Below are 15,807 nucleotides of genomic sequence, written 5' to 3'. Positions count from 1 at the left end.
CTAGAGCAGTGGTTCCCAACTGGTCCGGCCACACGATCCAGATTTCTCCTTAGTAATTGGTTCAAGGTCCACACAGTTTTATATATTCAGTGCCATACTTGCATTTAGCCATGTTGTCGAGCTAGTTTGCTGTCTCTGTCAAGTAGCTGTCCATTAGCCACTCACTCTATAGCAAGAAACGGCATTTCAAAATAAAAACCCTGCACCCGCAACCCACTTTTGGACCTTGACCCACCAGTTGGGAACCACTGACCTAGAGTATACAATTCACAATATATATTCACAGCAATATGTAGGACCTCGAACTACTCACTCAACCTATGTAGCATAGGTTGAGTGAGTAGTTCAGCTACATTAATCTGAGAATATAGTGATTTCTCACATATACTCTGTGGGTAAACATCTACAGATAAATTGTTGAATCTGAGCTAATCAGCTGTTAAAATGTTACAAACACTTAAACCCATCTGTAGACAGACGATCCGAATAAAATGCTACCATCATGGCTTCCTAACAGAGAACATTGTCAATGCTTTCATGTTCTAACCCACAAAATCATTATGTTTTCTATAGCATTAAAGATAGATCCATGCTCACATTAAATGCATTGACATTCTTTTGGGGTTTTTCTGTGTAAACCACTGGAATTCATCTGTGGCTTCTGGTCTCCATGGTTAAGGGAAAAACACCGTGATGTCATGCTGTAGTCTCCTGACTACCACCACAAACATATGGCCAGAAATTCCAGACAAGGAGGAAATGTCGGGGCCAGTGACTGCACAGCGAGCATTTGGTCACCATTAAGAAAATGTGGCACTGGTTAAGTCTTGAGGTAGATCTTAAAGAATTCTTTATGGTTTTCTTTGATTCTGTCGACATTAAAAGGATTTACTTTTGTGCCACATTGCCACAAGTCCAATCGAAGTCCAATCCTTTTGGTCTTTGGTTTTAAACACGCATCAAAATGTTTCAAGAATGTAAATCCCACTGGGTGGCAGATTGGACTACTTTTCTACTTTTGTTGTTATTCGCATGGTGACCCTTCAGTTGTGGCTCCATTTGCAAACTGGTTCTAGGTACATAGTATACTCTGTATGGTATTTAGTCAAAACACTGCCGCCACCCTTTGGCTGAATTGAGAACTACAAGCAAGCATTTACTGTATATTAAGCACAAAAGACTGAGATGCAAATTAATTTTATTCCACAAGTTCCATTTGACTGAATACACTCATCCATTTAACGAATAATCTGGAAAGAAAGAAAGTAAAAGTCAGGCAACTGAAATATAACAGATGAAATATGATGATATTTTCAGAATCACATCAGAGAGGTCACGGGAGGCTCACTGAAAAGATCCAGTCCTCGAAGGAGGAGACTCTGGTGAAGACAGTGGGTTTAGTCACTTGGTTGCACATGCCGGCTGGGCCGTAACTGACAACACCGTGGACTCTCCAGGCTCCACCGGTGAAACAGCTCAGGGGACCTCCAGAGTCGCCCTGAGACAGGAAGCAACAAGATCAGACATAAGAGGAGAGGGTCTAGTTTGAAGGCCGTGGAATAAGAAGTAAGATGTAACCTCTCACTCAGCCTCTTTTATACTACACACTACACTACAGCTGCCTTCCACAGCTGATTACTCACATTAAGACAATTATTTTTTGTATGTACATTTTTCTGAATTTTTTTTTGTTTGGCATTATCTACAGTAACTAAATATGTGATCGTCTGCATATATTTCCAGAACAAAAATCTGAACATTGATAAAGCCTGCAGGTTTCGAATTCTTGTTTCACTTTGTTGACGTATTGGAGTCAAAGTTTTACAGAGGGAATTTTGGATATCTCTTTTATCACTCCTTAAATCGGAAAATACTGTCAACAGCCATATAAACATCCATTTTTGCCACGTTTTTAGGAGTAAAATGATATTTAAATCAGGCTATGAATGATTTATGAGCAAACTCCTCTGTAAAAACCTTCTGAATATAGATAGGAATAAAACTGGAACATTTGGTCTATGTAAGTTCGAATGAAGTGGAGATTCCCGGTTCAGAGAAGGAGGAAAAAGTCATTTTGGGGAAATATGTGTTGTCTTTTTAGGACAAGAAAAAATATGTAACATCACCATGGAACTTCCCCAGTTGATAACTTACATTAGGGCAATATTTTTTATTTTATTTTATTTTATTTTTATTTTTTGTATCACCCATTTTCTGAAATTATAGCTTTAAATATGTAAATGGGACATTATCTAATTAAATATGTGCTTTTTTACATGCATTCCCAGACCAGAAATCTGAACTCAAATGAACACCTAAATATGTTTTTTTTTGGACATTTTCTTTCCACTAGTGAAAGAAGACATGTTATAGAAGCAAAATGGCCCAAAATCTCAAAATTGACAAGTTCACCTGTAACGTCTCCTTTCAAATAGCTATTAGTGCAGGATCACTGACAGTGCCATTTAACTTTGGAGTCACTTTAATATTAACCTTCAAATTCCATAAAGAAAGTAAGAGAAAAAAATTGAAAAGAAAGAAAAGAAAAGAATATTTAGATGTTCTTGCATTTATGTTAATCCAAAAAGAATGCACTTGTATACTTGCAGTACCTGGCAGCCTGATATGACTCCGTCCCCTCCAGCACACACCATTGTCCTCAGAGCAATGCTGCCCCACCAGTCGGGCCGGGAGCAGACTGAATGCTCCACCACCTGGATGGGAGCCACCTGCAGGATTTCAGGGACGTTCCCCATGTCTGTGGAAACAGTGAGTTAAGTGTCTTTCATCAGATCTACATAAATGTTTTGCATGGGATATGTAGAATATGTGTGTGAGTGTCTTCTCACGGTCTAGAAGCCCCCAGCCGGTGATGTAACAGGTGAACCCATGAGGCAGCATCTCGCCAGGGTAGGGAAAGTTGGCGACCTCCACGTAGCCATTGTCATACACAGGGTTAGCCAGTCTCAAGAGAGCAATGTCATTTCTAACAGACAAAAACAAGACGTTAGAGCAGTTTTGGTCCCATCTAACTGTGCAAGGCACATCATTCCACAGCACTACAGCTCTGTGGCCAAAGTTGAGGCAAAGTGGTGGTACAGGGTTGCACCCACTTGTAAATGTGAATGCATGTGATGCCCCCATGCATTAAACTATCCCCTCAGGCTACAGCCGTCAATAAAATTGTGCTTTTAAATGGCTAAATGAGGAGAAATGGTCTGACTTGCTATCAATTTACCCTTTGGCAAGGTCTCCAGTCCAGCCAGGATGGACGATGATCGTGTCCACGCGGACGAACTGCTCACTGCCGTCATACTTATACAGGTTATACTCACCCACCACCACACGGTACACACTTGCATCCATGCTGACAGGAACAAAGGAGACAAACACACACAATGCTTACTGTACTTATCATTTATCCAGCAGACAAGGAACAAGAGCAGAACAAGACTGATAGTACATTCAGTTTGACATTAGAATAGTATATAGGTGTGTATTGATGCCAATGAGGACCAGTGAGAGAGCCAACCTGAGGATACAGTGAGCTGCAGTCATAACGTAGAAACTATCGATGAAAGAGCCTCCACAGATGTGGTAGAATGAGCCGTCATTGTATGAATCATACTGGAGAGAAATCTGAGAGAAAACAGAGACAAAATACACACTGATATGGATAATATTTCAACGATTATTCAGTATGATGAGGTCATAGCAGCTCAATAATGAGCCTAGTTGCCGTTGACACAAAAATCAGTGTAAAAAGTGCTCCTAGCTTTTACCTGCCATCTCCAGGTGTTGGGTTTTGCGTTATTGCCTCCTATGACCCTCTCATTGTTCACTCGATGGTTGAAGGGTGTTTCAGCACCAATCAGCCCTGTGGGGCACACATGAGCGTTAACAGAAAGTACAGTGTTTTAATGTTGCTCTGAAAAAAGTCTACTGTGGAAAAAAACTCACCAATGCAGGACAGAAAAGCCACGAGCCAAATCATGTTGGAGCACTGAGGAACAGACTCTTTCTCTTAACTATTTATATCAGTTTGAGACAGGAAGACCTTCAAAAATTATTAGGCAACCATTAAGTTACCTGCCAACACCAGCAACTAATGTGGATGGTTCCAGATCAAACACATAGTATGTTATATTGTAGGCTATTAAAGTATGGGGAACACTTTGTAGAAAGATATCTTTACAAATAAACAGCAACCATTTAAATCTCTAAAAATCCAGGTAGAAATAGTTACATAGTCGCTTTATTTACACTTTTATTCATTTGGAAACTTTAACAACAGGAGCTCAAATATCTTATCATAGTGGGAAAAGAGCAGGTTCGACTAAACCATCTGTGAAGAGCGTGACTCGGACACAAATGTTCCCACAGCCTGTTTATGACTTTATTCAATCCCACATTGTGAAATACAGACACACATGAATGACTTAAATTCAAATTACATGTAAAAATATCGCAGGGTAACATTTTAGACCATAACCAAATCTGTAAAACTGTTTCATATTAAAATATAATCTGTTTTCTATGTCCCTGCTTAACATTGTTTAAATCCTCTTTTTATGCCACACTTTCCCGGCATCTCAGTGAATTGTGACATACAGACACATAGGCTGCTGAGTTTTTGTCAGGCGTGCTCTGTGTAAGGCTACAAACAGTCAGATATATTTGCAGTATATATCCAAATATATGGCAGAAAATGTCAGTGTTTTATGAATTAATAACTTTTTATTAACAGTTTTGACACAGTGCATTCAGTGGTCAGTGCCTTCAGTTTATATATACAGTGACAAGTGATGACAAAATATTACAAATTAATTCAGTAATAATGATGCAGTCGTACAAAACTGGACAGACTAATAATCATAATCATAATAATGATGATAAATAGACACATTTATTTTACATTTCAATATTTTTAATATTGTTTTAAGACGTACATATAGATCTGATTTTTGGAAAGTGGAATATGAGGGCAATTCTTGGAGAAATTTGGATGTTTGAATATTATTAACAAACCAGGTTCTTTCAGTGAAATGTTCTTGCCAATACATCTGTGGAGATCCAACTGAAAATCAGTCCAGAAGATAGTCACATGTACATAAAAAAAATATGTTCAATATTTATTACACACATACAACACGAACACAAACAACTATATAATATTTATTTAATGTTTATTATGTATTTAATATTTATACTTGCATTGTGTGCAATAACATTCATTAATTTATTTATGTGCTAATAATTGTATATGCATAGGCATATGTTGGCACTGCTTGTGTGTGTGTGTGTGTGTGTGTGTGTGTGTGTGTGTTCAGAGTATGAATGAGTGATATTTTATCCTTTAACCTTTATTATTCATTTATTACTTTTAAATTAGTTCCGTTTTATCCTGTGCATTGAATTTCATTGTATTCATTTTCAATGACAATAAAAGTAATTGAATTAAATTGAACTGAATGTTTCAATCACATTGTTACAGGAAAATATCTATGTATACATACATATATATATATATATATATATATATATATATATATATATATATATATATATATTTAAAGTCACTCTTTGATTTTGTTTGGCAGCATTTATTTGTCTTTATCTAGACACATTTTCCCCACAAATACAACATGCTAACGTTATTAGCACAAGCCTATGGCATTTTATATTATATAAATTAGCCTAGCGGCTAGCGATCTTTTCCTCTTTTCATATACAACCAGGGACAACGACAACATTTAACAAAGGTAACGGTACGTAATTCGGCTCTATAACAACTCACAAGGTTCACTGACAAAACAACTGTCTCATACTAAACACGCTTTCCAAACAAATATAACATGCTAATGTTATTAGCACACACCCATGGCATTTTACATTGTAGACTATAAATTAGCCTAGCAATCTTTTTTTCTCATTGCATAAATAAAATAAAACCTACAACAAACATGAGAAGAAGTATGGAATAGGGTTCTAAAACCGAGACCAAAACTGCGATACAAACTTCCAATCGAGCTTGCCATACTACATTTGTGCACAGAGGAGGAATGCTCACTCGTGAGGATGCTTTCCCGCTCACAGATACCAGTCTGTGGACTCTTACTATGTTCACAGGCCGTTTTTGTTTTTTTTTATGTGTGCGGGTTTTGTAAACGGTTTTGTAAAGTAAATGCCATATGGCCCCTCCAGGTACACCCTCTTGACCCAAAAATACAAACAAACAAACAGACAAACAAAAACGCTGAGGAATGACCAAACCATGGCTCAAAAATCAGCTGTTTATTAAGTTTTCAACATTAAACAAAACGTAAAGAACATATAGAATACCAAATGTATGAATGTTTACAAAGGTCCCGTCTTTAATTTAAAATAAATACATACACAGTAACAAGCAATGAAAAAATTATACCAAGCGTTGTATGTTGCCGAGCAACCGTGTAGAACACCCCGTCAAGGACGGCTAATCGATCGCAGTTAGCTTGATATCCTCATGCTCAGCAGGATCGATTTTTCTGCCATCTTTATTTATTAGCTTTGCCTAGCTGTGAGCGGCTCCTGTCAGCCTGCTGTAGCTGTCGGCGCTAGCTAGCTTGAGTCAGCTCTGTAGCCTTCAGTAATGACTGTCTCTACCTCAGTGACAACTAGTCAGTGTTAATATAACGTAGCTGTAACTGTCGAAGGCAATGGGGCTGCCGCAGAGCTCGTTTTTGTCGGACGGGGGAACTCAGAGTGGATATCATGTTCACGGGGTATGTAGCGTAGCGCAAGGTTACGTACAGCCCTCGGTGTGTCCCTGCAGCTCACTTTGTTCAGTCTGGGTTAACTTGGCCACTTTTAGCTCACTAGCTTGCTAAATATGCTAGTCTTGAATATATATTGTTGCCATGAAGAAACACAGTGGCTAGTTTTAATTGTCAGGTTGTTTAGTGTGTGTAGTAAGTCGTTACATCGTGGTCAGCTTTAATGGTGTCCGCCCATGATGAGGTGGCACTTGGCACACACCCAAGCTCTTTAGCCTAGCTAAGACTAGCATTGTTTAACTGCAGAAAGTGGTATCGGCAGGAATAGTTTGTAAAGTTACACATTAAGTATATGGGGAACACCGACTGTGCAGTGAGGATCCCCACATCCTGTCCAATGCAGTCTCTGTAGTTGACACATGGGGGCGACTGTAACAGGATTCCCTTCATGTCAAAGCAGCCAAATCTCATATGTGTGTGTTTCATATTTCAGGTTCAAGAGGGCTCACCAGCTCAGAGGGCTGGTCTGGAGCCCTTCTTTGACTTCGTTCTCTCCATAGGACATACAAGACTCGTGAGTACACTCCTATGAATCTTAAAGGTAGCACATATTACAGGATGTTCCCAAATAAACTGTATATATTTATACGAAAGCAATCCCTCCAACTCATCATTATGCCCCATTAGAAGTGTGGGGTGGCGTATTTATCAGCAGAGACTCTACCCTCTGCATGTATTTTCGTCTTATTTGTGTTCAGAAGTTCCAGGGGTGTCAAACATACAGGCCAGGAGCCAGAAGCGGCACGCCAAAGGGTCCAATCTGGCCTTCTAGATGACTTTGCACACCTAATATTGATGCACATGTGAAGGCTGAGAGGTTTCAGTGAGCAGATACTTCATGTAAAATACCGCTTTACAGGCTTTTCCACTCTGACCAGAATACTGAACATTGTACAAGATATTGTCAAACAGCAGCTTCAAGATTTCTGTCTTAAAACAATATTAGTAGAACCCTGCTGCTGGGGCACTGACAGATCTTCAGGCTGTAAGGCAGGGGATGACTCAACCTGCTTTTTCAATAGCTTTTACTGTAGTGGAAAATTATTGTAAAAAGTCACATGTAATGTAAGTGAATAGTGGACTGACTGAGACATACTGTTGAATTTGCACATAATTTTCTTTCTTCTTTGTTTGGTAAACGGATGAACGTTTTCAGAATGGAAGAAAAATTTGAAGGGGTTGATATTTATAGGTTATTACGCAGTGGTTTCAGTGGTCTGGCCCACTTGAGCTAAAGTGAGTTTGACACCCCTGCTTTCGGGGGTTGTTTGGCATGTGCACTCACCAAATGACAAACATTAAGCTGTATTAAATGAATGGCATCAAATGGTTGAGCATATTTGATTAAGAAGTGCTTATGTCTTTACATTTTTAAAGGTAAATATGAGATTAAAAAGACAAGCTGAGGACTAAATGAGTTTAGAAGGAGCATTTAGTGGCTGCATTTAATTAGAGAGAGTAATCTCTTTAGATTAGCTGAGGGAATCTGAACAATAAATACTGATGTGAGGAATGTTGTCAAGCACTTGTGCGATAAGGACTCTTCCGAATCATCCCTGTAGAGGAATTTTAAGCCCTTATCTTTAGACTGTAGTTTGTGTGGCTTACCTCAGAAGAGCTAGATGTTTGCCAACTGTCTTAAGTCTCATATATATACACATAATATTTGATGGGACAACAAAGATGAACTTTGTATTTATTTAAATGTACGTTGAGGTGTGGTTCTGTGCTGTGTGTGTACTGCACACCCTCATTGACAGCCACAATAACATTTAAACATCAGGCCTGAGTTGCAGCCTCGGCCCTTCAGTCTGCCACAATCACATTTCTTGTTCTTTTAAATGAAAACTGCTTCGCCGACTCTGCGCTGTCACAGCTGGAATAGTCCACATTTTTTTGTGTTTCTCCAGAACAAAGAAAGCGACTTGCTGAAAGACCTTCTAAAAGCCAATGTGGAGAAAGCGGTCAAACTTGAAGTGTACAACTCTAAAACCCAGCGGGTGAGGGAACTGGAGGTGATACCCAGTAACATGTGGGGTGGGCAGGGACTGCTGGGCGCTAGTGTCCGCTTCTGCAGCTTTGAAGGAGCCAATGAGAACGTTTGGCACGTCCTGGTAAGTCAAGTCTAGCCTTAATATGGGCTAGTCTTTAACTTTATTTGGTTTGTTTAACTCTTGCTGACCTGATAGGAAACTAACAGCTTTAAGGTAGCAGCCAGCACATTGTCTTGTTGTGGTTTTCTTGTAAGTTAGAAGGATTTAAAGACTAGAAGGTTTCAAATCTACTCAATTGTGGCAAATTTGCTAAGGGTCTTACTATAAAAAAGTAATATTCTTGTCGGATTGGTACCTCCTAAATTGTAAGCACCAAAAGGACAAATGGTGTGTTATTGTTGAACATAAAGCTCCATATATTTGGACAGTAGTTTTCAAAAAACGTCTTTATAACCATCTTTGCCTTGTCAGGATGTGGAAGCCGGCTCTCCTGCAACTTTGGCCGGCCTTATCGCTCACGATGACTTCATCGTGGGAGCTGACCAGGTGTTGCAAGATGTGAGCTTTCTTCTTCTTTATTTTTTTTTGTCTTTTATTCGTATAAATTGATATAAAAAGAAAAGCATAAAATGCAAAACCTAAATTCCTTTTTGTGTACGTGTGTTGCAGTCGGAGGATTTCTTTTCTTTGATTGAAGCCAATGAGGGGAAACCTCTAAAACTGCTGGTGTACAACACACAGACTGAGCGATGCAGAGAGGTCGTGGTGACTCCAAATGGAGCGTGGGGAGGAGAGGGAAGGTATGAGTGTGGAATGAATAGCTGCAGCCTTTTCTTATCATGTCACCTATATATCTACATGCATATTAAACATTTATACTAATGCCCTAGTTTTGTGTCTCTTCAATTTTAGCTTAGGCTGTGGCATTGGCTATGGCTACTTGCACAGAATCCCGACTCGTCCAGCTCAGCCTAACACCCAGAACAAACAGGCTATGCAATCCACTGTGATCGACAGCAACGAAGAGCTGGTTGTAAGCGACCACACTGAGGTAGAGATTATCACATCTTTATGTTCTTTAGTAGAGACATTGTTTTTTTCCTCATCTAAAACGCACGTTCTCTGTTCTCAGGTGCCTTCAGTGGAATCATGTAGCCCCTCTAGCGCCAGTGAAATAGATGTGAATCAAACCGGAGAGGCTATGCAGGACTTGTGTGTACCCTCGCCCACACAGCCACCTGTGGACTTAGGTAACCAGATCTCATTTTAGAAGCATTCATTTGCCTTCAGCGTCTGATGTAGCTGACGTGTTTTCACGCCGAATTAAATGTACGAATTGCAGATATTTCCAACATACCGGAAGCGATGACTCCAGACTTGTCAGACATGGTTTCCGCCATTGACGTGAGCCAGACTTCCACGTTTGCCAATTACGGAGACAACACTGGTGATCAGTGTAGCTTGGGTAAGTGCCTCTCCACACGTACTTGAACTGTGCAGCTGAACAGAGCAATTACATGTTTTCAATGCCATCCTGCTTGAGAATAAAAATGAAATCGGTTAAAAACAGCTTTTGTTTGCACGACTCGCATGTCAGGGTTCATTTAATGTCTTAATTGCTGAATTATTTTCTATTCATGCCATTAAAAAATAGTCTCGTCAGAACATAGATGTATGAATATATGTGCAACACAGCTTTAATAGCAGTAGCAGAGTGTTTCTGAAATGGTTTTGAGGTATTCTGTCAGTTTGATATATGCTAAGGTGGAACATTTTCTTTAACTGCACTTGTTTATTTATCTGTTTCTTTCAGATACCTCATCTCTTGACCAAAGACCTCCATCTCCAGAGAATGAGGGACAATCAGACATGCAGGAGCATGTTATTGACCTGATTACTCCCTCTTCTCCAAGCAGAGAGACTGTGAATGACCTTGTACTCCTCGAAGTCAACACAGACAACCTGAGTTTCACCAGTGTCCCAGAGGTGCAAGATACTAGCTCTGAGCCTTTAAGCTCGGCCAATATTTTGGAAGAAGAGTCTGCGCAGACGGCTGCACCATACAGTTAAGCAGACAGTTGTACCACAGTATAAGTATAGTTGAACTCATAACTGATGCTAGTTGCATAAGAGAAGATTTAGAGCACATTACGATACAGAAAGCTTCCCTTATGATTGTAAGTTGCACCACTGGACCTGAGTTTTAATAGAATTTTATTTATATACAGTTGCCATTGCTGCATGCAGAATTGCACATTGAAGAATGATATTATGTTGACTGAAAAAAGACAGTTAATACATTATGAATGTACTCTTTGATTTAGGCATACTGTATGTCTCAACATCAGGAAGGATGAAGCCTTAGTTTAGCTGCTGTTAAAGGTCATCCTAGTTTGCACTAAAAAGCCAAAGGTAAATATTATTTTGTCTTGTTGCGCTCACCATTACCACCTGTTGAACATTATGAAACACTGTTAAAAAAAGGAAAGACTGAGCTGGGGGTTCACACAGATCCATTATGTGCTTTTATTTTTTAATATTTTGGAATTTTGGTTGTGGATGTTTTTGTGTATTTCTCTGTGGGTTGAGGTTAAGATGAGTACACATGTGAAAAAGAGTTTTTATAATCTCAGGCATTTAGCATTAAAGCCTCTTTGCCTTACGTCTCATTTTAAATACGGTTATGTGTAGGTTTGACTTTTGATTGGTGTAAATGAGCGAGCCATGTCAGATGCAGCTCTGTGATTGTTTTCCGTTCCTTCTCTTTACATATAGATTTTAATTAAATTGTGTTGAAGGATTTTTATGGATGGAGAGAAGTGTTCAAATATTTATAAAAGATGATGTTCAAGATAAACTTGCAGTGGTATTTATTTTCTATGAAGTGCGTGCCAAACTATAATGATAAAGTCTCAGCATTTTGTGGAGGTCACAGGTGTCATTTAGACTCGAGACCCCAGGGACATGTCGCCACCACTTTTTGAAATGGCCGATTTTGTCCCTGTTACTTTTTAGAAGCATAATATGTTAAAAATGTTCAGAAAAATAACTTGCACCAAGAAATGATAACAAACAAATGAGAGGACTTTGAGAAAGGTTTATTTGCACAATAAGAGAACACACAGTGTAATGTAATTAAAGAAAAAACAAGCATTGTCCAAAAAACATCCATCCATCCATTTTTGGTAACCGCTTATCTTCTTGAGGGTCGCGGGGGGGGGGGGCTGGAGCCTATCCCAGCTGACATCGGGCGAGAGGCCGGGTGCACCCTGGACAGGTCGCCAGACTATCACAGGGCTGACACATAGAGACAAACAACCATTCACACTCACATTCACACCTTTGGCCAATTTAGAGTCACAAATTAACCTGCATGTCTTTGGACTGTGGGAGGAAGCCGGAGTACAGGGAGAAAACCTCTTTGTCAAAATAAAACTCAGTCAGGAACACTTAAGTCAAAGAAAACTTCCTAAGCGAGACCCCCATGAACCTTGGCTCTGCTAATGTCAAAACCTACACCTTTGGTAGTAGCCCAAGTTATGCCCTTTTGATGTGCTATTTTATCTTGACCCGCAGCAGTTATCTACTTTGACCTCAGACCGTTACATTGCCTAAAATCCTGTGTTGAAGACTGTCTAAGAAATTTTCTTTCATCTGAGCCCTTATGTGACACTCTTTGAGTTCAGCCACTGACAAGAAGACTGACAGCTCACAATGGCATATATATATTAGAAGTGTAAGTTCATGCTTTGAGACAGCAGGTGTCAGCAAACACCTCACTTTCAACCCAAACCAGGAACGCTTCAGTTTTCTGCCATTGCAGCTTTAAAATTGCTGTCACATTAGATCTTTTGTCATATTTTCAGCAGCGAACACAGACATGAATGGTCTGTCTAATGCTTTTGCAAAAATCAAATCTCCTCTATGCACTCTTCAGGGATTTATTTGTTTGATCTGGCAGAACAGGAGCAGCCTGCATCAGTGAGGGAAACTTAAACACTGATGCCTTTCAGACCCAGAGACAGGATGCATCATTTGTACCATTCATATTATCCAGTGCTGCATTTATTCAGCTTTGGCCACATGTGTGGTGCCTGCTGGGTCAGCTGGAAAAGCCCTCTTCAAAATAAAATCCGAAGCAAATAGGGGACATGAAATATTAAAGAGATATTCTGATTTGGAAGTGACGACTCTCTAGCCCATGATATGTTTGCATTTTTATTTTGCTATTTGATCTCTACCCCTGAGGATCCTAGTGTTCTGACACATCTATACGCAGCATCAACCATTGATCATAGCGTCACAATATATATTAATGTCTCTGAGAATATTCTTCAGAATTCAAGATCAGAATAACCAAATATTTGTGAGACCCAGTAAAAGCAACACACTAAGCAGGGAAGCTACAGTAGCAGAGGGGGAATACGTTTCAATTATTTACCAGGGCCCTCCTCAGTTGAAGGGGGGGATGGGCATTAAGAGGGAGGAAAGACTGTGTGGGGGAAGAAAGACGAGAGGGAGATGCATTTGTCTTTATCCACCCGAGAGTGAGTGGTGCTTTTAAGGAAGCCTTACTCTGGCACACCTGTATGTGTGATAGATGAAGAATTATATTTCTAAGATGAGCATGTAGCAGCCCAGTACCTTTGGCTCTGCCTACACACTGAAATTTGATAGTAGCAATGTTGAGATCTTGCAGAAAAACAAATGCCTCGAGCTTCTTAAATCAACACAGCGCAGAGCTAGGTGGTGTTTATGGTTCTTTACTTGTGATCTCAGGGTGAATACGCTGTTTCCTGGCCTCCATGTTAGGTTTTCAACATGAAGATAGCTCTATTTGAAGAAGCAACCCGAGGCAAAAAGCCAGCAGCTGCATGCCAGGAGGAGCCAAGGGGTGAGGTATAGAAGGGGCCACCTCTGGAGGAACATGCCCTGCCTTCGCTTTCTCTCTTTTTCTGAGACCGTTTGAAAGGACACTATGACGCAGATGAACCCACTTGTCAGCTTAGCTTTATCAACCCCCGAGAGGCTCGGCTCACAGGCACAAGCATAGTGCCCGTTGCCTCAGCCTGTCGTTGCATCATGACAAATTGCGAAATAGAATAACTACAGAGAAAGAGAGAGAGAGAGAGGGTGGGGGGGCATGGATGGAGGGAAAAGATGAAAAAGGTATGGAGACAGAAAAATGAGCAAGTAATTGCTTTCGACCACAGTGGTCACACGTCTGCAAATAAAAGTGCATCTTGCATTTTGTCCTCTGGCAAGATCCCTAGATCGGCATGTGTGGGTACTCAGATACATAAGATTAATACAGCAAGTCACCGACATGTTCATGGCATGTACGAGGGGGATTAAACACTATAAACAGACATTTCTTGTTTCATATGCGTGGGTACAAATCCCCCATCACACGCAGACTTCTATTTTCTGATTTTGCCACCTTCCCACCCCAATCGCAGAAATCTTGGCGCTATGTAGCTATATTTGGAAGTGATGGGAGCTGTATTTCCATGCAAGTGTTATGCAGTGTTTCTCACAGTGTGCACACCAGCAGCATTTCAGCAGTCATTCAGAAATGGCCTGAGCAAGGTGACAGGCTTGTTCAATGGCAATATTTTCATGCATTTTTTCCAGGTAGCCAGAGGATTTGGCATTCCACAATCTCACTTTTTCAGGCACCTCTAAATTAAAGACTTTGTTAAAAAAAAACTTCTCTATTTTCTCCTCTCAAACTACCAACTGGTTGGAGGACAGTTTTCATAAAGGCCCTACCATAGACTGCATGAAAATAATGGACGTAAACTTTAACGTTACCCGTTTGTTTGTGGACTGGCATTTTGGTCGTCGCCATCTTGAATTTTGGAAACCAGAAGTGATTGCTTATCAGCGCCCTTGATTATGCGTAATTTAAAGCCTTAATAAAATTTAAACAGGTGAGCTGTATAAAAATGAATCCCCTGGACAGTTGCCATGAATTCGTTTTCACGTCTGGAGCCTCCCGTCTACAACAGGCTTGAGACGCGCCCTCATTTTGAGGACTTGGCTCAGATTCCGGAGTTACTCCTTAAGGAATCTGATCCCCCTGGCTAGTTGTCATGAAGGGGGGAATTAGCTATAGAGACCAAAAATTGAGCATAGCATTAGTTGAGGCAGGACACGGTGTCAAGCTCAGCTCACATCCCAGCTACATCAGCTGATCTCAAACAGCCCAGTCAAATGATGGAGCAGCTGATTGATGGAAGGGAGTCAGCTGATAGATCAAATGATTCCTTTCTATGCAACCAATTGGCAAATCTCATTCAGAGCGCCCTATTTAAACTGCTCTGGCCTGCCTGACTTATCAATGTCATTTCTGTTTGTCACTGATGCAGCTCTGTTTGCTGCTGCTGCTGCTGCTGCTGCTCTCCCTGCCTTAAGCGGCCTTCACATGATAAGAACAACAATAAGAACAGTGACGCAGAGGTCAGATGTAAACTCGGTCAAAGTTCAAATTTCAACTCTGAGCGCAGCGCTCGGGCGGAAAATCCGATCGGTGTGCGATGCCAACGGTAGCAGTGCCGCTTTGTCAGGCATTGCCGCCCTCTCCATAGACAAACAATGGGACAGCCAGCGCAAAGCGGTTTTACAGCTGATCATGTGTAGAGGCCTTTAGGCTTTCCATGTAGGCGCATGGAAGGGCAGGGAGGTTTGCGTGTTAGCTTCATTTTTTGGCCCTGGAGGTTGTAGCTTGGGGCCTACTGAGCACAACTCTATTGGGCAGATTTGCAATGTTTTACTGTTGGCGATCTTACCCTCTTTGGACGATCTCACATCAAAATTGAAAGAGGTGGAAGGAAATAAGATGAAATCTGGAAATCGTCCATTGCAATGATCCACACAACCTCCGTAAGTGTCAGACAAACTTTGATCAAATTTAAAATACTTACAGACTGCATCCGTCAGGGATAGACTTGCCCAACTCTTTCCAGAATTTGAACCAACCTGTCAATGATGCAACC

The 15,807-nt window shown here is 40.5% G+C and overlaps 2 protein-coding genes across 2 annotated transcripts; one reads left to right on the top strand and one right to left on the bottom strand.

Moving 5' to 3' along the window:
* Window positions 1–1,181: 1,181 nt before the first annotated feature.
* On the bottom strand, window positions 1,182–4,087 carry LOC117264922 (chymotrypsin-like elastase family member 2A). Its single transcript, XM_033639245.2, has 8 exons — window positions 3,961–4,087; window positions 3,783–3,877; window positions 3,533–3,639; window positions 3,239–3,367; window positions 2,850–2,986; window positions 2,613–2,758; window positions 1,349–1,498; window positions 1,182–1,250 (listed from the first exon to the last, which is right to left on the bottom strand). The coding sequence occupies exons 1-8, from the start codon at window positions 3,992–3,994 to the stop codon at window positions 1,239–1,241; spliced, it is 810 nt and encodes a 269-aa protein (XP_033495136.2). The 5' UTR covers window positions 3,995–4,087; the 3' UTR covers window positions 1,182–1,238.
* A 2,472-nt stretch (window positions 4,088–6,559) lies between these two features.
* Window positions 6,560–11,666, top strand: LOC117264487 (Golgi reassembly-stacking protein 1-like). The gene is made up of 9 exons (XM_033638450.2): window positions 6,560–6,764; window positions 7,249–7,329; window positions 8,726–8,929; window positions 9,281–9,367; window positions 9,479–9,609; window positions 9,722–9,860; window positions 9,942–10,059; window positions 10,152–10,274; window positions 10,623–11,666. The coding sequence occupies exons 1-9, from the start codon at window positions 6,699–6,701 to the stop codon at window positions 10,877–10,879; spliced, it is 1,206 nt and encodes a 401-aa protein (XP_033494341.1). The 5' UTR covers window positions 6,560–6,698; the 3' UTR covers window positions 10,880–11,666.
* Window positions 11,667–15,807: the final 4,141 nt, after the last annotated feature.

The sequence above is a fragment of the Epinephelus lanceolatus genome, chromosome 20 (assembly GCF_041903045.1).
Source record: "Epinephelus lanceolatus isolate andai-2023 chromosome 20, ASM4190304v1, whole genome shotgun sequence".
Classification (NCBI taxonomy): domain Eukaryota; kingdom Metazoa; phylum Chordata; class Actinopteri; order Perciformes; family Serranidae; genus Epinephelus; species Epinephelus lanceolatus.
The sequence above is the reverse complement of the archived record's forward strand: the minus strand, read 5'-3'. Positions and strand labels throughout refer to the sequence as shown.

Bases quoted from the DNA above. Each gene is read 5' to 3' on its own strand.
- LOC117264922 (XM_033639245.2), bottom strand. From the start codon at position 3,994: ATGATTTGGCTCGTGGCTTTTCTGTCCTGCATTG. The intron at 3,640-3,782 runs GTAAAAGCTAGG...GTTTTCTCTCAG, and splicing joins CCAACACCTGGAGATGGCAG to ATTTCTCTCCAGTATGATTC. The intron at 3,368-3,532 runs GTTGGCTCTCTC...TGTTCCTGTCAG, and splicing joins GCAGCTCACTGTATCCTCAG to CATGGATGCAAGTGTGTACC.
- LOC117264487 (XM_033638450.2), top strand. From the start codon at position 6,699: ATGGGGCTGCCGCAGAGCTCGTTTTTGTCGGACGGGGGAACTCAGAGT. The intron at 9,610-9,721 runs GTATGAGTGTGG...CTTCAATTTTAG, and splicing joins GCGTGGGGAGGAGAGGGAAG to CTTAGGCTGTGGCATTGGCT. The intron at 9,861-9,941 runs GTAGAGATTATC...CTCTGTTCTCAG, and splicing joins TTGTAAGCGACCACACTGAG to GTGCCTTCAGTGGAATCATG.